The sequence below is a fragment of the Sceloporus undulatus genome, chromosome 2, assembly GCF_019175285.1.
Source record: "Sceloporus undulatus isolate JIND9_A2432 ecotype Alabama chromosome 2, SceUnd_v1.1, whole genome shotgun sequence".
Lineage (NCBI taxonomy): Eukaryota > Metazoa > Chordata > Lepidosauria > Squamata > Phrynosomatidae > Sceloporus > Sceloporus undulatus.
In genome coordinates, this window is record NC_056523.1 from 321,697,176 (window position 1) to 321,719,501 (window position 22,326).

The following is a 22,326-nucleotide window of genomic DNA, read 5'->3' on the forward strand; positions in this document are numbered from 1 at the left end:
CAATAACTTTGTATTTCTCTCTTCATTAAGGTGAACCCATACAGGAAACTAATCCACCTCATTCTCTGAAAAAGGATGTAGAAAACATGGGGAAAGGTAAAGCAGGGAAATTATATATAGATAAATTGATATAGATACCTTTGTTTCAGTAGCATACAAAGACAATTGAGGGTAATATATATTTTTTATTCCCCACCATATTTTAAGCTTGACAGGTAACATATGAATAATATATGGACCTTTTGTGTGGCTATAATTGAGATTAATGCATATGTATCAATCAATACATGACACTGTACTATAATACTTTGAAATAATATATTGCATTGATTTATATTCATAGATTTCTGCACAAAATCTATCCTTGGCCTGTGGAAATCATCATGTCACTACCACCCTTAAAGGGCCAAAAATATTTTGCTTTCTAAAATAATGAGTTCACTGGATAAGTGGGCTTTTGAGATTTGTTACAGCTGATGAGTAGAAAGGCTCTTTATTTCTCCTCTTGGTCTAGAAGAACTTCAGAAGGTCTTGTTTGAACAGATTGACTTGCGAAGAAGGCTAGAACAGGAGTTCCAAGTCCTCAAAGGAACTGCTTCTTTCCCAGTATTCAGTAAGGAAAACAACACTATTATTATTATTCCTGCTACTGCTATTGCATTTTTCTCAGTCTAAACTGTGGTTTCATCTATGATCTGAATATGTGAACAGTTTTGATGATATACAGTTCAGGGCTAGTCTGCATGTAAATAGCATTATGTAGATTGTTGCAGATTTTTGCACATGCACATTGACGCTTATTTGTCTTTACTTTCCTGTGCAAATTTACATCTATTTGCCTTCCCTCAGCCAAAAATGTGCAGCCATGTGAATCTACGTGAGGCAGACAGATGGCCACACATCATGCCCATCCCTGCAGATATTAGCAGGTGTGTGTGTGTGTGTGTGTGTGTTTGTGTGTGTTGTGTGTGCCTTCAAGTCGTTTCTGACTTATGGCAATCCTAAGACAAATTTATCATGGGGTTTTCTTGGCAAGATTTGTTCAGAGGAGGTTCTTCGCCAATGCTTTCCTGAGGCTGAGAGCATGGTCATGCAGTGAGTTTCATGGCCAAGCCGGGAATCGAACCATGATCTCCAGAGTCCTAGTCCAACATGCAAACCACTATGCCATGCTGGCTCAACTCAACTGGCAGCTACTATGGTAAAAACCATTAATTCTACTGGCTGACCTTAGGCAAGTCACACATTCTCAGCCTCAGGGGAAGACAATGGCAAATCTCCTCTAAACAAATCTTGCTAGGAAAACTCCACGTTTCATTAGCTTTAAGATCGCCATAAGTCAGAAACAACTTGAAGACACTCAACATACACACACCATTATAGGCAACAAATCATTACAGTCATCCCTCCACATTTGTGGCTCTGACTTTTGCAGATTTGATTATTTGTGAATTTGATTAATATGTTCTCTCTAGGTATCTTTAGGTCCTCCTGTGCAACTCTACCGGATGTTGACCATAAAGTTGCACTGGAGAACCTAGAGATTCCTAGAGAAAACACTTCTCTAGGGATTTGTAGGTCCTCCAGCATGATTCTATGGTCAACATCGGTAGATGTTGACCATAGAGTTGTGCTGGAGGACTTAGAGATTCATAGAGAGGTAAAAAAAATAGTGGCAATTTATTTGCAGTTTTTCCACTTTCTGTGCTCCTAACTCCAGCAAATGTGGAGGGCTCACTGTAATTTCTGTAATTATTAAATTTTAGTTTCCCTACAAGAAGTGCCATTTGGATACTCAGCCTCAGGGATCCCAATGTCTCAGGCTGTATCTGCATAGCACATTGTTATTATTGTTTTAAAGAACAATTCCTGTTTATTTCAGGTGCCAAACTATTGTGCTGATCTTCCTGAATTAAAACAGAAATCTAAAATTGTAAGGGCATATCTCTGAAAAGAAATCAAAATCATCCCAAACAAGTGAACTTAAATTGCTTGGTAAGAAGTTGGTTTGCAAGCCTAACCGTATGTTAGTTACCTGCCAGGTGATGTCAATACGGTGGCTTGGAATTTTGCCATCCACATTTCCCCCTGTATCCTTTTGCACCACAGTGAAATTTAAGACTTGCCTCCCCGTCATGTAAATACAGGCTGCAATGAAACCACACAAAATTCAACGCAAATGGAAACAGATAGTTGTGCACTGCTGACCAAGGAAGTGGTGGCAGAGGCGTTTGCCAGCGTGAAGAATGTGTGGTCTTCTCTTCATCTACCACAAAGCAGTGGTCAATTTTGCTCTATATTAAAATAGAAAGCAAATACCATACTATAAACAATTGTGGAGGATACTGGAGGCTGATCATAGAAACATGTACTCAGAATCTGATCCCAGACCTGAATGGCATCCAGCCCCATGTAAGCATGCCTAAGATTACAGGTAAGCATGTACATAGCTCAATGCACTGTGTTTTTGCTCAGAAGTAAAAAATACTGAGATCAAGGTGCAATTCTACATATTTTTAAATAAGAACCACTGAATTCTATGGGGCTTACTTCTAAAGTGGCATTGTTGTTGTGTGCCTTTAAGTCATTTCTGACTTATGGTGACCCTAAAACAAACCTATAATAGGGTTTTCTTGGCAAGATTTGTTTAGAGGAGGTTTATCATTGTTTTTCTCTGAGGCTAAGAGAATGGGACTAGGATTTGATTCCCAGTTCAACTGTGAAACCCAAGGTCACCTTGTAGGTTTCATGGTCGATCTGGGAATCAAATCCTAGTTTCCAGAATCGTACTCAAACCACTATGCCACACTATGTAACAGATAGTATTTACACATATCTAATAGTGGTGCAAGATGACCCACTTGCTGAGGTGGGAGAACATGTGCCTCCCCACCCACCATAATGACTCTATCATTGCTCATTCTCCCCATTGGTAGCACCCAAAAGGCTTGTTCTAGGGTAGAAGGGAACTCTTCCTCAGAATAAGATGTTGTGATTGAGGTGATCACAGAGACTACCTGTGTTTCTCTAGTGCAAGTGATCTTCAGGACCATTTCACTTACAGTGCCTTACTAAAAGGAAACCTGTCTCAGAGTGAGTCTTGTGGGGTAGCAGAGGTAACATTTTGGTCTGCTCTTTTTGAAATTTGCTGCATCATATAACCATAGAGTTGGAAGGGATCTCAAGATCATGTAGTCAACCCCTTACAGTGCAGGAATCCACAGTTGAAGCACTCCTGAGAGATGGGAATCCAGCCTTTGTTTAAAGATCTCCCAAAAAAAGGAGAGTCCATCCCCACTCTCTCACGCAGTTTGTGCCACAGTTGAACAGCTCAAACCATCACAAAGTTCTTCCCAATTAGTTGGAATCTCCAATTTTGTAGTTGATCCAGATCCTAGTCTTTGGAGCAGGTTGTTCCATTTTCTACATGACATCATTTCAGATATTTCAAGATAGCTATCATGTCACCTCTCATTCTTGTCTTCAGCAAGCTAAACATATTTAAGCCATTCCTCCTGGGTCTTGGTTTCCACACTTTGTACCCTCTTGGTTGCCCTCATCTTTACATATTTTAGCTTGTCAATATACTTATTGAACTGTAATCTCCTGAACTGGACACAGAATTCCAGGTGATGTCTGACGAAAGCAGATTAGAGTGATACTATTATGTCCTCAACCTGGATACTGTACTCCAGGGCTGAATCCACACTGAAGAACTATTGGTTCTCTCTATTGGTTCTTCCTAATTTGACTTGTTCTGAGTTCCACCTCCCAACCTACAACCATTAGGCTGAGAGGACTTTGCGGGCAAAATGAAATTTATGGCATCTAAGTCCATTTTTTCTCTTCACCTCTGATGCTTGGAAGAGTAGCCACTGTCATCTAGGGCTTATGGAAATGGGTTTAGGATGCATCTACACTGCAGAATTAATACAGGTTGATATCATTTTAACTGCCGTGGTTCAAGGCTGTGGAATTCTGAGGTTTGCAGTTTTGTGATAAATTCAGCTTTCTCTGTCAGAGAGCTCTGGTGCCACAACAAATTACAAATCCCAGGATTGCATAGCATTGAGCCATGGCAATTAAAGTGGTGTCAAGCTGCACTATTTCTGCCATGCAGATTCAGCCCAAGAGGAGAAAATCCTTCTCTTTTAAATTTCTCTCTTCAGCTTTGCTGCTAAGTCTTACGACTGATGTTTATGATTTTATTTCCTTCATTTTTCTTTGAAAGCTTTTAAAACTGTTGCCCAGAAAATATTTTATAATACTTTGTAGACTTTTCAGATGGTTTCCCAGAAAACCATCCAAGAATCCTGAACTTTCCTTTGGGGCCATGGGTGTGTGTTTCTCTCATGCCTGGGATTTTAAAGTGCTTAACTTAGTTCAACTGGATTGGTATTTAATATTTAATACAATTTGTGTTATTTGCTTGTTGTCATCTATTATGCATTCATTAATTAATGCACTTAGCTTTATTATTACATTTATTATTGTATCGTTGCCTATTATGTTAGTCACATTATAACTGCTTTAGTGCTTTTGAATTAATCATAATTATTACCGTTATTTTATAATACAAAATATATTGTTCATTTTCAGAGCTTTTATGAATGTTTATGTTTCCCATCATTTTGCTATTTATTTCATTACAGATTAAATTAATTCTATTTTTGGAATGGTTCTGACTTAATGGTGACTCTTCGTATGCTCCATGGAGAGAAATAAAAGAGTGGCCATAAAGAACTAATCTTTTAGCTAACTCTGGAGAATCTCTGAAAATCCTATTATATGCATAACTTGGGTCACTTTCTCCTTGTACCCCTATGAGTGGATGGTTTCTCACTTTTTATCATGCAAGCCTGCTTATTTTTATCCACCAGGGGCTCATTCACATTACAGAATTACAGTACTATGATTCCACTTTGACTGCCATGGCAAGTTCTTACAGAGGAGTTTATCAGACAAGGGAAACTGGAAGTATAACCCAATGGCAATCCGAACGCAATCATGGGGTTTAACGTTATTGCGTGATAGACTACCCCACGCAATTTCGAGCAATGGCAAGCTATTTTTGGGCAATGGGAAGTCAGTTCGAATGCAATTCGAATTCACGTAAATTCGCTGAACAATGAATTCACATGAATGCGTTCTGGCCCCACTTTCTTTTCATTCGAAATTAAAAGAAATTCATCCCATGTGATAGACTCCAGAGTCCTGCAATTTGCAGTCTAGGGAGAGGCATTTAGAATTCTCAGGCAGAAAGCTCCAGTGCTTCCCAAAACCACAAACCCCAGGATTCCATAGGATAGAATCATGGCAGTAAAAGTGGAATCACAGTGCTATAATTGTATCATGAAATGGCCCTAAGTATTAAAGCATATAAAATATCAGCAATATAAGACCAAACTAAGCATACAGCTGCACGAAGTAGTTATAGGCGATTAATAAAAGAACATGTCTACGGTCTGCATCTGGTTATGGGAACATAGCCAGATACTTCTCCAATCTCTGACCCCTCTGTCCTCTACCAGCAGTTCATGGGGAACAGTTGCATTATACATTATACACAACCATGCATGATTTGAAGTGGAGGGAGGGAGGGATATTGTCCTACAGCTGGAAGTAATTCTTTTTTAAAACTGTACAGGCAATTTCCTGTACATTAGTCTTCCCCCACTATGGCCCTCAATACAGTTCTAACCATCCTCAGTCATAGATTCATAGAGTTGGAAGATACCCCAAGGGCTATCCAACCCAACCCCCTGCCATGCAGAAAGACACAATCCCAGCATTCCCTGTGACAGATAGCCATCCAGCCTCTGTTTAAAAACCTCCAAAGAAGGAGACTCCACCACACTCTGAAGCAGCATTTTTCACAGTTGAACAGCTCTTACTGTCAGGAAGTTCTTCTTAATGGTTAGATCTCTTTCCCTGTAGTTTGAATCCATTGCTCCATGTCTTAGTCTCTGGAGCAGCGGAAAACAAGCTTGCTCCTTCCTCATTGTGACAATATGAGAGAGTTGCCTGGAGACAGTAATATGTTCTGTATAATACATCTTTAGGTCTGAAAATTGGAGAAGCCTGCTAGCCATACTTAATTGAGAGTAAGCCCTCCATCTGATTGGGTGTTACACCTGAGGAACACATATAGCATTGTAATGCACATGGGCTTTCTCATACCTTACTGGTAGGTTCAAATTGGCATTTAAAAATTTTGCTTTGTGAAACATAAGAGCTTGTGATCTTGTCACTGTATATGTTTAACGTTCTAACTCTTGCTGCTTTCCGTAAAAAATATTTGATTTTTCCACCAACGCAATAGTCTCAGGGGTGAAATAGGCAGACCATTTTTTAGAATTAACCACCCACATGGTTTGGCTGCTTATCTGTTTGTTGCAAATTGAATTTCCATTAATTGTATACCTATATTTTTAAAAGTTTCTTAATCGACTCTTACTTTCTTTTTCCCCACACAGATAATTTTCAAGATCAGATGAAGCGTGAATTGGCCTACAGAGAAGAAATGGTCCAGCAATTACAAATTGTAAGACATCTTCCTTTACTGAAAATATTAAGCTTCACAGTTCCCAGATCAGAGAGGTTTGAGCAGGGGTAGGCAACCTGCGGCCCACGGGCCGGATGCGGCCCGCCAAGGCCTTGGGAGTGGCCCCCGCCCGGTCCTGCCACCGATTGCCACCGGAGCCTTTGGCCTCTCGCGTGAGGGCGTGGGGCCTTTGGCCTATCAGGAGGAGGCGGGCAAGGGGGGGCAAGCGGCAGGCAAGGGGGCAAGCAGCGGGCGAGGGGGGCAATTGTCTATAGAAGCCGCCGAAACATGCATTTATATTAACATTTTTTTAAAAAAATCAGCAAATTTTTTTTGGGTGTCCTCCATTTTTTAAAAAAAGTGTCCTCCATTTGAAAATTTTGTCCCACATTTGTCCCGGTTTATTTATTTATTTAATTTTGTTTTTTAAAAAAACAATTATTTATTTTTTGGCTTCGGCCCCCCAGTTGTCTGAGGGACAGCAACCCGGCCCCTGGCTCAAAAAGGTTGCCTACCCCTGGGTTTGAGTCTCCCAAAAGACTAAGCCCCCCTTTCCCTGAAATGATCTGGCAAAACTGGGCCTATGAGTTGAGCTTTCTGAGGAATCATCACATCAGAAGTATACTAAATGGTCAAACACACACACAAATAAAAATCAGAATGCAGAGGGATCTTGTAGCATCTTAGACACTTCCTGAAAGTAGAATCATAGAATCATGGAATCATAGAGTTGGAAGAGACCGCAAGGGCCATCCAGTCCAACCCCCTGCCATGCAGGAAATCCAAATCAAAACATCCCCAATGGATGGCCATCCAGCCTCTGCTTAAAGACCTCCAAGGAGGGAGACTCCACTACACTCTGAGGGAGTGTGTTCCAATGTCGAACAGCCTTCACTGTCAGGAAGTTCCTCCTAATGTTGAGGTGGAATCTCTTTTCCTGTAGCTTGCATCCATTGTTCCGGGTCCTGTTCTCTGGAGCAGAAGAAAACAAGCTTGCTCCCTCCTCAATATGACATCCTTTCAAATATTTAAACAGGGCTGTCATATCACCACTTAACCTTCTCTTCTCCAGGCTAAAACATCCCCAGCTCCCTAAGTCGTTCCTCATAGGGCATGGCTTCCAGACCCTTCACCATTTTAGTCGCTCTCCTTTGGACATGCTCCAGTTTCTCAACATCCTTTTTGAATTGTGGTACCCAGAACTGGACACAGTATTCCAGGTGGGGCCTGACCAGAGCAGAATATAGTGGCACTATTACATCCCCTGATGTAGACACTATACTTTTATTGATGCAGCCTAAAATTGCATTGGTCTTTTTAGCTGCTGCATCACACTGTTGACTCATGTTCAACTTGTGGTCTACTTGGACTCTTCAAAAAAAAAAAAAAAAAAAAAAAAGTAAGAAGTTAGCAGCAAGAGCTTTCTTAGATTTAAAAGTTGCCGCTCTCATCTATCCTATGCAGAATTACTTAGATGTAAGATAACTGAATACATGCCGGGGGGGGGGCTCTCTTAATAGCTGTTGTCCTTGTAAGACTCTTCATATTTAAGGATAATTCAGTGATGATGAATAAGAAAAGTGATTTGCTCTTGTCCTACAAGTACCTGCAGTAAGCAAAATAGCCACTAATAACTTTCTGCTAGTATTGCGACCCACAACCTTAAAAACAATTCCAGGTTCTCTGAATGCACCAAATGTAATGAATTAGGATTAAAACCAAGTGTCTTCTACTGACTGCTTTTACAGATCTTCCAACAGAGCAAAGAACTGCTTTACTGGCATAGGGCTGCTGGCAGAAGAGACAAAGTAGGTGAAGAAGAAGTGAGGCAAAAGAGAGTACATCTATTTGCAAGCTTCAATTCCCTCCCTGAAAATGCTAGCATGTGCAAGTCATTGTTAGGCCAAATCCAAAAAATCCTCCAATCTGGGAACACAAGTGCAAAATTAGGGCAGGACAAGAGGTCACTAGGAAGAGTTTAGATTCACCAAAATTTCAGCTGGCCCCTCCCATCTTGGCCAGTTAAAAGTACACTCTAAGAAGACAGACAGATTGACAAACAGAATAATTCTATGGCTATTTGCAGAGGTGTGAATAGATGTACCTGCAACATTCAACATCCACAGAACCAAACCCATGGAAGCCAAGGGCCCACTGTATTAAAAATGGCAGCTTTCCTAAGAATGAATTGTTACATAGCCAAAATCCCATCATCCACATGCAGAGAAGGCAATCTCAGCATCTTCAAGGAAAATCAAAGTTTTGCAGAAATACCTAAAAAAAAAAAGTTGGGAAAGTGATTGTTTTGGAAGAGGGAAGCCCAAAATTGCCCATTGAAGAACGTGCCAGCATACTATCTGTTGACAGGGAATAAAATTGAGGCAGAGCTTGGAAAGCATGCACTTGACAACTGTATCTCTCAGAATTCCTGAGCTGGCATTGTCAGTGGTCATGATGGCTTGGGGATTTTGGGAACTGTAGCCCCAAAAGGTAAGCTTTCCAAGCTCTGAAATACAGACTGGCTAGGATCCAGAAGTGGCACTGTGCTCATGGAATACCCATGGGGAAATGTTTCATTTCCATACATAAAATGCTGTTTCCTGTGCAGAAGATGCTGTTTCCTGCACAAAACAACCAAGTGCAAATTTTGTGCAGAATAAATCATGAATTGTGAAAATTCTTCTCAGTCCAGGATCCTTGTCAGGGATTCTTGACATTAAAACAAATGTGGGTTTTTTGTTTACCACTTTTGAAATCTTTTCAAATATTCTTTTCATCCTTTGTGATTATTACTTGTTTGGTTTCCTACTGAACTATGACTCCCTTCCCTGCACAATGTGCACCAGTGCCTGATACTCAGCATTTTCTGCTCTTCAAGTTTCTGGAATTTGGCACTTCCTACACCAAGGTTTCAATATCCCAAGGGAAGAAAGGTCCAAGGCTTCAGAATGTTCCAATAAGTAACTAAAAAGTCTGTTCACTTTTGACCTATCTTCTCCAGCTGCACCTCTGCAGACATCAGCCAGTAATAACTTTGGTTTTCATGCTGTGAAATGCATTACCAGCTGGTTTCTACAAGGTTTTGCTACAAGCACAGGAACTGTTTTTCCTGGTCAGTTGGCTTCATAAATATAAGTTCTGATGGGAACATGCCAGGGCATTTGGTTGAAGAAGTGTCTTGAAACACAGCCTACACAATCACATACCTTTGGGATATTCTGAGGGTGCAAAGGGATGGTTAAAGAACTGGAATGTTCTTTCTCTAACATCAGTCTCCCAGTGCCCTCTTCTGCCTCTCTCTTATTACTACACCCTTCAGCATCCCAGCAAGGAAGGCAGTTTAAAGCTTGCCACTGAAATAATGCTCAATCAATAGCTTTCATTTTCAGCTTTTTGTCCGCCAGCCGTGTGGATTTGTTAAAGATTCTTTTTATGACTTCCTGAACAACTGACTTCCTTGGCTTCCCCAGTAATTGGGAAATTGGCAAGACAGTCTTTCGCCTCTCTTGCATTTCCCTTGCCACAGGAAATTATGTTCTCGAACAAAGTGGGCTACAGAGAGCAGATGTGGGAACTACTTGTTGGAAGAAATGTGCGAGTAAGATTCTGGCTGAGATCTTACATTGTGTTTTAACAGTTTAAAACTACAGGCATGCATTTATATGATGGTGGCAGTACAGCATCTTTCTTCTGAATACCAACATTGTGTGAACCAACTGCACACCTACACAGTGTTTCTGCTTACGGTCTAATTGTGCAATAGGTGAAGCACAATGGCAGTTCCTGAAATCCCAGTGAATAAAGTTCTGCATTTAAGGCATTGATAAATAGTTGCATCTTGAGGGAGAGAGAGGCAGGCCAGCTCCACCAGGCCTGCCTGGAAGAAGACAAGCCCTCCCTTCATCCTCCATCTTGAGGGAGAGAGAGGCAGGCTAGCACCACCAGGCCTGCCTGGAAGAAGACAAGCCCTCCCTTCATCCTCCATCTTGAGGGAGAGAGATTGTATTGTATTGTATTGTATGGCATTTTTGTATTGTACACTGCTACGATCATTGCGGAATAGCGGTCTATAAATAAAAAGTATTATTATTATTATTATTATACTGTCCAAGGATATGCAACTGTATGGCTGAAATCCTGAAGGTTAGTTCCAATTAGAGTTGACCCCCTGAGTGAATTACTGAGTGGTGGGTCAACACATAGGTAAATCTTGTTGATTTGTTGATCCTACTCTACAGTAGTTGGGATTAACAATAAGCTTTTAGGGAAGTTAAATGTCTGCACTTGTGGAATTCTGAATTGTTGTTGCTAACGGTCTTCAAGTTGACTTTGACCCATGACGATCCTATGAATGAGAGATCTCCAAGTCACCCTAGACCTTCTTTGGAGGTCTTTAAATAGAGGCTGGATGGCCATCTGTTGGCATGCTTTGATTGTGTATTCCTGCATAGCAGAATGGGGTCAGATCGGGTAGCCCTTGGGGGTCTCTTCCAGCTCATGGATTCTGTGATTATTGTAAAGTTCTCATGAAAATCCAGAGGATTCAGTGGCTTATTGACAAGAAACCACCAGCTGCCACTCCTGTCAGAAAGTGACAGCCTTTTCATGGGAGCAAAAAGACTTGCGTAACTTATAGGGTTCCTGTAAGAGTTACTAAGGAAACCACATTTCCTTTATTAATGGTTCTATCTTTGATATCACAGCTTCACCTGATGGCTTTCTCTTGCAGATTCCCTATGCAGCAAGCTTGATCAGGAAAGAAAAGCTTGGAGCCCATCTCAGCAAAAGCTAGAAGGTGAGATAGTGTGAATGGACAATAAACTCAGTTGTCACTGCTGCTTGATGTGCAATGGGTGTTAAATTCACTATACAAATTTAGTTAAGATTTTGGGGGAGAATCTACACTGTAGAAAGAAACAGTGCAGTTTGACACCACTTTAACTGTCATGCCTCCATTCTACAGAAGCCTAGGATTTGTAGTTTTGTGAGGCACCAATACTCTTTGGCAGAGGAGGTTAAAGATCTTGTAAAATTACAACTGCCAGGATTCCATAGGATGGAGCTACAACACTGAAAGTGGTGTCAAACTGTTATTATTTCTTTGGTGTAGATGCATCCTCAGTGAAGGATGACCTGAACTTTTAACAAAGAAAACTAGATAAACTAGCAATTCTGTATGTGTCTAAATAATGTAGTGTAAAGGGGTATCCCAAAACCACCTTCAAACATTCACTGCATGCTTGCCTGTTTATTTAAGGCAAGCATCTGCTGTGCAGGGTGCGGGAAGAAAAAGTTTGAAAAAGTTAATATTTAGTCTATTACTCCTGTCAGAATCCACCACTCAGTACAGCATGGTGCTCTAGTTTAGTAAAGTTGGGGAATTCTAGTTCAGAAAGCACCTTTTTCAAGCTTTTAAGAGGGTGAGTGGCAGGAGCAGTGGCAGTACAAAGTGGACACCTATCAACCACTGCAATGGAGCGATTTATGAGCCTAAATCCAATTGATACTCCCAAGAAGAGTAGATCCACTGAATCAACTGGATTTATCCATGTGTTGACTCACCATTTGACAATTAATAGACTGGGTCTACTCCAACTGGGTTTCATCTGGCCTTGATTAGACAGATGAAAGGATGGATGCATGTAACCAGGACCAGCCCAAGAGATCTTGCTGCCTCAAATGGCATCCCCTTGTCAAGTCAACTCAAGACCAGCCAAGTTATTTCATCACATAAGGCAAAAAAAGAGAGAAAAGTCCCTTCCTATTCCTGGCAGTTAACAAAATACAATAATAACAAAACATTATCTGCCCTTTTGTAATATGCTGGAAGCAGCTATCTCATTCTGCTAATGGTAAGGCAGAACAAATTTTATGCTCTGATTCAGGAGGGCTTTTCTTATGTCATAAAGCAGAGGTGGGCAAAGTGGGACCCTGGGGCAAAATGCAGCCATCCAAGGCCCCTCCAGAATCCACAAACCACCTTTTTGGGAAGCAAAGAAAGGGGAACTGCCCTTTCTGAAAGTATCCAAAAGCAGCAGTTTACCTTTTAAATTGGTCGGAGGAATCTGAAATGTGATGTGTATTCCTTTTTAATATCAAAAATACAAAAATTTGCTTTACATGGGGGATCTGTTGCAGACACACATCCTTGCGTAAAGTGAATTCCGTGCATGCTCAAGTCCCATTTAGATGACTGGGGTGCGCTTATGCGTGCAGTATGACATGCACCCCAAGGACATGCGCACCATTAATCTAAATGGGGCTTCTCGTCCACATGACCTCAAGTCCGAGTATGGGAAGCCCATGTATGGGGCAGGCGGACTGTAAACATTGTTCAAGGCTATACACAGGCTGGCATCTTGTTACCACACTAGGTGGACCACACCAGGTGACACTCTAAAGGGGGTGACACTATGTCTCCTCAAACACCTACCTTTTGGCTGTGGGATTCATCTGCTTCCCTTTAATATTCTTTAAGAGATAGTGGGAGTGGGGTGAAGCTCAGTGGGAGGAGAAAGGAAATTCCCCAGAATTTTTTGAAATTCAAATTTCAAAATTTCAAAATTTAATTTTTTAAAAAAATAATTTTTGAATTTTTTTTATTCTTTTAATTTTTTCTTTAAAATCATCACATTTTAACCAAATCTTCACTATGTATATGTAAATATATTTAGGGCGTGTGTATGATATTGTAATTTTAAGGTATAATTTTAATTCTGCTAGTTGTTTATGTCACAACTATTAGCATTACATTCAGTGCTATTTGGGAATTACAATTTATGAGTAATATTAGTGCAAAAAAGCATTACTAAAGATTCTGTATGGTGTGAAATGGGAGGAGGTCAATGGGGGGGTGACACCACAAGTTACCGCACTGGGTGACACCAACCCTAGTGATTCCGTTGAGCCTTACCACACGGAGGGTTTTGCAGCTCTGTTCCGACGCGACTGTGGGTCCAACCATGCGGATTCACACTGAAACGTGATGTATTATCTCACGTGATTGCTTTCTATGGGGGACTTGTTCTAAGGCACTTCCACAGTCAATCCAAAGTGACTCCTCATTTTGGTGAATTCAGTAACAAATAAATTCACAAAAATTGCTTCTAAGCTCACTTTGATTTCACTCCAAATTGGTCTGGTGTGGAATGCAACTTTGCTTCCGTCCTGGTACACACACACCTCAAACCTCCAAGGTCCCACATTTCCCATGATGCAATTTTGCCCTGTTTGCTTCCAGTGCTCGGAAGGGTAGATTTAGATGTAGATGACAGGGTTGAAGGGAATGAAACGGAGGGTAGATTTAGATCTAGATGACAGGAACAATTCATGTGAGGGTTGCATTCATGTGAAAGTGGAACCAGGAAGTGGCCCCCTTCTTCACCCCAGAAGCATAAAAGGTCTTGATGCGTTCAGAACCCTACTGAGCATGCACAAGGGTGCCAATTCAAATTGTTGAATCCCAATAGTATGTACTGGTGTGGTAATTCAAAGTGCTCTTGCTCTGCTTTGACTCAGGAATCAGCACAAATTCGTTCTTTGTGTGTGCTAATACATCACGTGAATTGTCTTGGATTCGAAGTGACCCTGCTTCCCCCTTGCTATGCAAGGGCTCCAGATTGGAGTTCCAGTTTCATGTGTGATAAGGCCCACTGTTGTTGGCTAGTCCCAAGTAAAGTAAACCTATTCAATCAATTGTTGAATGGTTAGTCAATATGTAGGTAAATCCCAGTAATTCAATTGGTCTACTCTCATCAGGACTAATAATAGGACTAAAGTCTAAGCATGGACTTCTAGACACTTCCTTGGCTTTTTTCTTTGAGCTTTTCGACATTTTTATCTGGCCTCTAAAGGGTCTCTGGGGCAGTCAGTTGGCCTGCAGAACCTCCACAGTTGCTCACCCCTATCCAAAAAGAACAGAAGGCCCCAGCATCCACAAGTCTCCTTGAGTCCCATTCTGGGACAAAGATACAATATAAATAAAACAAATAAATAATAAGCAAATAAGTCAAATATGAAGGTTGAAGAAAAGAACCTGGTGCTTAGGCATGCATAGAGTGTAAACAGCACTGGGGACACATTTCTCATGCTGTGTTTTTTGTCTTGAAATGTCAATGGAGAATTTTTTTGTAAAGCAAACTGCAGTGCTATTCTGAAATTAGTATTCACTTAAATGATTAACCAAAGTAGCCAAGCTGTAGTTTTTAGAAGCAGTTTCCGGTTCTCTGTAAGCCCCAGCCAAAAAGACAAAGCAGCTTTGGAGGCCAGTGTGACTCTTCTGTGAGCCACAAATCAGTAAATCTGGGATTCTTGGCTTTATAGATACTGCTGCAAGGGCCAGACCTACTGTAAACAGAGCATGAAATGTTATTTCTTCTTTGTGGTGTCTGTGATTCACATATGTAGGTTATTCTGTACCTGAGTGGAGCCATTCAGAAACTCCTAGAGCTAAGCAGAAAGTGTTGGTTGGAGCCTTGTGCACTCCCCTCCATACTTGCCTGGAGCAGTCCCACTCTTTTCCTTAGGTTCCCCCCCCCATGCAGGAATACACACTCATATAACTGTTGGCCAAGCTGGCTGGGACTTCTGAGAGTTGAAGTCTAGAGAACCAAAGTTTAGAAAACACTACTCTGTATTCTCAGGGCATGTAGAAGCCATCATTACAGTGGCAAGAAAACCAACTATGCATAGGTTTTGTCTCAGTAAGTAAAGACATTTATTTTCTTTCCTAGACACCTAGACTCTTGTTCATACAGTCAGCCCTCCTCATAGGCAGACTTGCCTTCCACGGCTTTGAGCTTATGCGGAAGGCAAGCCCCATTAGAAGTAATGAGGCGCATATCTGCGCCATGCACCCTGTGTGTTGCCATGCACACATGCCTAATTCTTTCCTATGGGGCTTGAGCATACACTATTTTTCCCATACATGGGTGAGTCCAGAACGGATCCCCTGTGTATAAAGAGGGAGGATTGTACAAGTGGTCCATGTTTTGGAAATTGTAACATATCTCTCTCAAAACAACAACTGTTTGGTCTCCATTAAGATTTGTTTGATGGCAATTATGCCACACACCTCACCTTCAGAGGCCACCATTTGGTCCATCTATAGCTAGTCCAGACTGAGCTCATGGGCAAGGCCTTTGAACCTTTGATAACATGTGCCATCCATCTTCTCTCCCGAAAAACAATATTCTTAGTAACTATAACATGTGTTTAGTGAGCTGGAAGCCCTGCAGTCAGATCTACCTTTCCTCCAATTCAGTAAAGACAAAGTTATTCACCATCCAGATCTCTCCTTTCTATCCAAAGACATTACATCATTTCACATCTTTCAAGATGCTGCATTGCCAGTGTTCTTTTCATGCTCACCAAAAGATGAAGAACACATGTGTCACACACTGGATATGCAGAGGGCCTTGGCTTTTTATTTGGAGAAGACTAAATGGAGTGAGGATTAACTTTCAGTCCTCACTCCACCTCGTTGTATATTATGGGGATCTGCAGAAAGGTCTTCCAATTTCATCTCCATGGGTTGCGACACTATCCTATCATCTAGATAAAAAGATCCTGCCACAACCATTCAGGAAGCACTCAGCTAGATCACTCTCAGAGTCTACTGCCTTTCCCCACAATGTGTCTGCAACATTTGCAAAGCAGCAACTTGGGCAGAACCACTGACATCTGTCAAGCACTGTTTTGTAAATGTGACAGTAAGGCAGGATGCTTCCTGTGGTACTGCTGTTCTTTCTTCTGTTTGCAACTAACATTGCTCCTCCTCTGATAGCATGCTGGACATAATTTGTATGAGTCACAGAGGCCAGGTTCTTTGAATGGTCATCTATGAACTCACACAACATGCTCTCTTCCCCTTGGCATATGTTTAATAATAATAATAATAATAATAATAATAATAATAATAATAATAATAATTTCCCTTTGTGGTTAACTTGGCTTCTCTGCAGTGTACAGGAGTGTGTGTGTGTGTGTGTGTGTGTGTGTATGTTATTCCACATTTTCTCATGGGGAGGGATGGAGCTCCTTCCAAAACACTCTGCTTAGCTCTAGAGGTTTCCAAATGGCTCTGCACAGGTGCAGGATAACTCATATGTGTACATTCACAGATGCCCATTCAAAGTACCTCAAGTTACAGGTAGGCTTCATGTTCTTTTAAAAGAAATTAATTGATCACTCATTTGTCTTATCCCTTAACAGGTCATTGCCTGTAACTGCTACCACAGTCCAGAAAGATAATTCAACAGGTTACTTGTTACTAACGAGTTACCACTACTACTACTACTCTTGTGTCATTTGAACATTTCTCATTCCCCCAAATGGCCAATTCACATATTGCACTTTGGAAATTCTGGGAAAATGCAAAAGAAGTTACAAATAAAAATCTTTCCTAGCTGTAGTACTAGGCAACCTCTGATTTGACCCTTCCTCCTTCCTTTCCCTTTTTGTTGCTCAAACTGAGTAACACACACCCAATAATGAGTGAGAGGTTAAAAACATGTTCCAGTTCCATTGAAAAGTAGCAGATTACAGCTATGGGCTTGACAGAAGAAAGCTCATTGCTGCAAAAAGTAACTAGTTGCCAAAGTAACTCTTTAGAAAAGTCCTCTCTCTGACCAGCCACCCCAGGTGATAGATGCTGGAAGCAGGCAGTGATGATGCTGGTATGTTGGGGAGATTGCTGTGGGTTTAGGTTGTCTTACCTAAACTAATCCACTTTTCTCAGGAACAGTAAAGGAAGCTGCCCTTGTTGGAAATGAAGTGCAGCCACATCTGGACTAAAGACTATGACAAGGCTGGAAATTGCACAGCCTTCCAAATGTTGTTGGACTGGAACTCCCAGCAGCCCCCGCCTGTGGTGAGGAAGACTGGGACATGCAGTCCAAATATGAATGCAATTACACTTGAGTTGAATGACTTCAATGTTAGACTGGAGCTGAAGTGTCTTCCGAAACAATATAATTTAATTTATTTGCTAAGATGTATATAGCCTTATCCAATTAGTGGGCTCAGAGTTGGTAATGTTTTCTTTTCTTTCTCCTTAGACTAGGTGCATCGGAAGGTCTTGTAAAATACCACCCATCACTCTGAATTCAGACTTACCTAAAGACTGAAAATGGAAGGGCTTTGGGTATTAAAACAAAGAAACAAAAAAAATACAAACAAACAAATCAGGTTCCACTAAACCTAAGGACAAGTGACCTCAAAGCTTCATGGACAACCCATGTAAATTAGAATGTAGCAGCCATTTATTAATTTAAAAAAAAAACAAAAAAGGGGCGAACGGAACAAATTCAAGAATGCTTGTCTTGGATCTTTTTGGTGGTACCAAAGTTTGGTTTGGTGTTTATAGAAGGACTCCTGAACTTGATAGAAACTGTGAAAAGGCTTTTGACCTGGTTGTGTGGATACGCCCATGCAAAGAACTCCCTGGCACTTCCCAGTCCTATGCCATGAAAAGCATTTTATAGTTATGCTGTTTCGCTTTTGAAGAGTGATTCATTTCTGGAGAGGAATGTGATTCAGAAAAGAAAAAAAACATGGGCAAGATTACATCAAGATGTACTGATGGAAGAGCATTAGCCATATCCAGGGCTTTCTAAAAGCAAACTGGAAACTTCAAGGATCCCCATATGCGCACTCCACCCCATGCCAATCCCAGCTCCTCACCCTTTCCCAGACTCTGCCCATTCTTCTCCTGGTATTTTGCCTGCTGTATGAATGAAGATTGTACTCTTCTGGAAATATTTTACAATTTATTATTGAGTGTAATTAAAAAAAATATAACCACTGAGATTTAAAAAAGGTATTTAACTCTGTTGCAGTTTCTTTAACATTCATGTGGATAAAAAGAAGTCTATAATAAAAACAAAAAACTATATGATGCAATAGTTGGTGCTTTCCTGCCATTCAGTTGTTGCGTGTATTTGCCTAACCTGTCTCCTTGGATGGGAGGAAGCTGTGTTGATTATGCTTCTGACTGAAATATAGGATGGAAAAAAGTGCAGCCCTAGGGCTTCATGTGTCTCCCTAAGACTATTTGTCTGTCCCTCGCCTCCTTCATGCTCCCCATGCTGCTCTTTCTCTGTGCCAAAAGGGGAGCTGCAAATCCTAGAAGCCCCCCAGAGAGACAATTTACCTTATATACAGGCTGAAGGGCCCTTCCCCTACACTGTTTAACATAGAAACATCCCTCCCTCTGTTTCTTTCACACACATGCACACTCATACAGAGTGCTTCCACTCTGACTAGTCATGGTGACCCAGTATCCATACCCAGATTCCTTCTGAGTATACATGGGGAAGAGCTAAAAGTACCCTAAATATCTTTCTCCCCACTCATAATGTTCACAATTAAGCATAGATCAGTGCTCTAATAGATCAGTGCTCTAATGCAGCCCATAAATCAGCTATTCCAAAGAAACGTATGTGTGGAGTTGATCACATTAGGTACAGGATGTCACTGTCCTGTCCATATCTCATCCTTCCCACCTGATCGCGGGAAGGACTTTCACACTTGTCCCGGCAGGGAAGCACGAGCGAGAATGACGACACAAATCACTTTCACACTGCAGCTGACAGAAAAGAGCTTTCATCCATCAGCTGAAAGCATTTTCAGCCATCATTTGCAGTCTTTCATATTAACGGCTTAACTCATTAATACTGTTGGGAAATGTAGTTCTTTCTTGAGGATCGTTTGAAACTCAGGAAAGTAAGCAAGATTGTTTAATCTTACTAGCAAAGTTCACACAGCGGAATATGAGGCAAGCAGGAAAACTCAACTAGCTCCACTCCTCTCCTAGCCAAATGTCCCCAATAAAAACACACAGTCACTTGGTTAAAAGTGAAAAAAGAAATAAGTTTATTTACAAAATCATGTGTATGAAGAGATACACAGGTCTAGCTTCATGTTGCAAGAAAAATGAGGTAGAAAAAGTAGTCTGCATGCATCTCAGGAAGGATGCTGCCCCAGCATCCTTTCAGCTCCAGACACAGGCATGCAGATTAGTAGGTAAGCAAATTTAGTACTAATGGCGACTCATCCTTGCTTTCTTCTTCTTGGGAACAAAAGGTTAGGTGTCCTTATGGGTAAACAGGAAATGAGGAGGGGCAATGAGTAGGGGTTGTTAGTGGGCAATAAATACCATAGACATGCATTACTAGAAAGTCTCAGCATGAGAAGTTGCTATATCCCAACAAATACCATGATAACTGAAAGCGCTTTTCAGCCAGCTGCAGTATGAAAGTGATTTGCGCTATCACTTTCACTCGGGTCATGGACTGGATGAAGATCGAGAAGCAATCCCATCCCTATCCCTTCCCCCTTGTGATAATCTCCTTAGGCAGTTGTGTACTGGACACATTCTACACCCAGTGCAAATCATTTTTTAAACACCCCAACAAAACAAGGAGGGGGAGTGTTTAAAAATTAAAGAATCTGTTCCCGCTGCCACTGCCACTCATTTCTTTGGGGGGCTGTTGGCCCCCAAAAAAATTCACAAGAACAGGAGGGGGGGGGGGGGCAGGGCTGAATCCTCCACATTCCTGCCCCCACCATCACTTGTTTTCTTGGGAGGCTGTGATGTCCCAAAGAGACAAGCAGTGGCAGTGGTGGGGAGGTGGAGGGCTGAGTCTTCCACATTCCTGCTGCTGCCATTGCTTGTTCCCTTGGGAGGCTGTGGCACCCTGAAGAAGTGAGAAGTAGCAGACTCAGTCCTTCACTCCCGCTCCCCACTGCCACTCATCTCTCCAGGTTGCCACAGCCCTCCACGGAAATGATGGCATTAAGACTGGTGGCAGTGACAACTGAGTCTTCCATGTACCCGCCGCCACCACTGCTCACTTCTTAAAGGGAAGTAGGGTGGTGAAAGTCTAAGTTTGAGGGAAAGTTGATAATTGTGCTTGGAAAAGGACCGGCAGCCAGTGGAGCTGTTGCCACAAGGAAATTGTGTATTCCCTGTAGCCAGCTCCAGATAACATTGGAGATTATCAGACGGAGGATAAGGATGGGATCAAAGTGGATTGATCCTGTCCTTATCCCATCCCAATCGCAAAATCAGGAGAAAGATGATCACACCCCATATGCTTATCCCGTTTTTCTCCCATCTGTGAAATGTAATGGTCTTGTCATTTGGTATTAACAGGAGTTTCCTTGTGGCAACACTTCACTGGCTGCCAGTCTCTTTCCAAGCACAATTATTATGTTTCTTTTAATCGCGCCAATAGAACGGGAGCAATCTGCTTTGCTCCCATCCTTATCCTCCATCTGAAAATCTCCATTGTCGCTGCAGCTTTTTGGACCGAATGAAGTTTCTGAACATTCTCCAATGGCAACTCCACATTGTTGTTGTCAACTGCCTTTGAGCTGATCCCAACTCATAGCAACCTTGTGGATGAAATATCTCCATGATCCCCTATCCTCCATTGCTTTGCTCAGTTCCTGCAAACTCATGCCCGTGTCCTCCGTGATTGAGTCTACCCATCTGGCGTGTGGTCTTCCTCTCTTTCTACATCACTCCACCTTCCCTAGCTTTATCGTGTGTTCTAGTGATTCATACTCTCTCATTATGTGGCCAAAGTATGACAGCCTGAATTTGATCAGCTTGGCTTCCAAGGAGAGCACATTATCCAAATGGAATATATCCAAGGCATGTGACTAGGTCAGACATCTCAAGGATCATCTGCCAAGGCCTCCAGAGCATCTCAGCTATCGTTCCACCATTGGCTATAGCCAGATGCTTCCCCAATCCACCTCCACTACCCACTGATTGTCTGTGGAGTGGGACTATTGCAGTAAAACCATGAGTACTGGAATCGTAAAAGAAGAAATGTAAGATAGTTCTTCCTGTTGAACTCTTATGCTATGCTCAGTGATGTAGATCTCAATCAGTGTGTGGCATAACACTCTGGGCTTGATTGTTGTTGTGTGCCTTCAAATCATTTCTGCCTATTAGTTTCCAGGCACAGTACAAGGTGTTGGTTATAACCTTTAAAGCCCTACATGGCTTGGGTCCAACCTATTTGAGGGATCGCCTGCTTCCATATAATCCGCCCCGCACCCTCAGGTCCTCTGGGAGGAATCTATTGCAGCCTTTAAAAACCAGACTAACTGCTACCTCCCAGTGGGCCTTCTCTGCAATTGCTCCCAAACTATGGAACGGTCTGCCAGAAAAAAGCTGTCAAGACGGATCTCTTCCGGCAGGCCTTTCCTGAATAACAAGTGCACGGCCATAGAATAAATGCCCACCACATCAGGTATCAACCCACCGCTCTGTCCTCGCTGATTTTATGTGTTTTAATAGATTTTTTAATGTAATTTGTTTAATACGTTTAAGGGGGGAATTTGGGACATAAATTGTAAATGTGGATTTAACATGTTGTAGCCGGCTTGATTGTCTTGTCACAGAAAAGCGGGATTAAATAAAAGTTTTATTTCTTTATATTTATTTCCAACTGATGGCATCCCTAAGGCAAATCATTGCCTTTATGCAATTCTAGAAGACTTCAGTCAGACACACAGTGGCTATGGAACCATGGCATTTCAAACTCACGGTATTTACAGATATACATTATTATGTTTCCGGCCACATGGAACCCTGGAAGAGTTTGTGTGGACCTTTCACCTTTGGTTAGGTATTCTAAAGTCTTTAGGTGAAACCCAGTGAGTCATTTAATAGCTATCCAAAGCAATGAGATCATCGAGTCAATTTTTCGTCTGCTTTTTTTAAAAAAAAAATCTTGATGACTATGGCATTCTTATCTTATCTTTGT

At 41.6% G+C, this 22,326-nt stretch overlaps 1 protein-coding gene across 1 annotated transcript in view; it reads left to right on the forward strand.

Annotated features, from left to right (window-relative positions):
* Nucleotides 1-17,840, forward strand: part of SKOR2 (SKI family transcriptional corepressor 2) — a 102,886-nt gene extending 85,046 nt beyond the window's left edge. The window contains exons 8-12 of the mRNA XM_042447861.1: nucleotides 31-96; nucleotides 515-613; nucleotides 6,477-6,544; nucleotides 11,274-11,339; nucleotides 17,602-17,840. Coding sequence (XP_042303795.1) covers nucleotides 31-96; nucleotides 515-613; nucleotides 6,477-6,544; nucleotides 11,274-11,336 — 296 coding nt within the window. The 3' untranslated portion in view covers nucleotides 11,337-11,339; nucleotides 17,602-17,840. The remainder of the gene's footprint in view (nucleotides 1-30; nucleotides 97-514; nucleotides 614-6,476; nucleotides 6,545-11,273; nucleotides 11,340-17,601) is intronic.
* The last annotated feature ends 4,486 nt before the right edge of the window (nucleotides 17,841-22,326 follow it).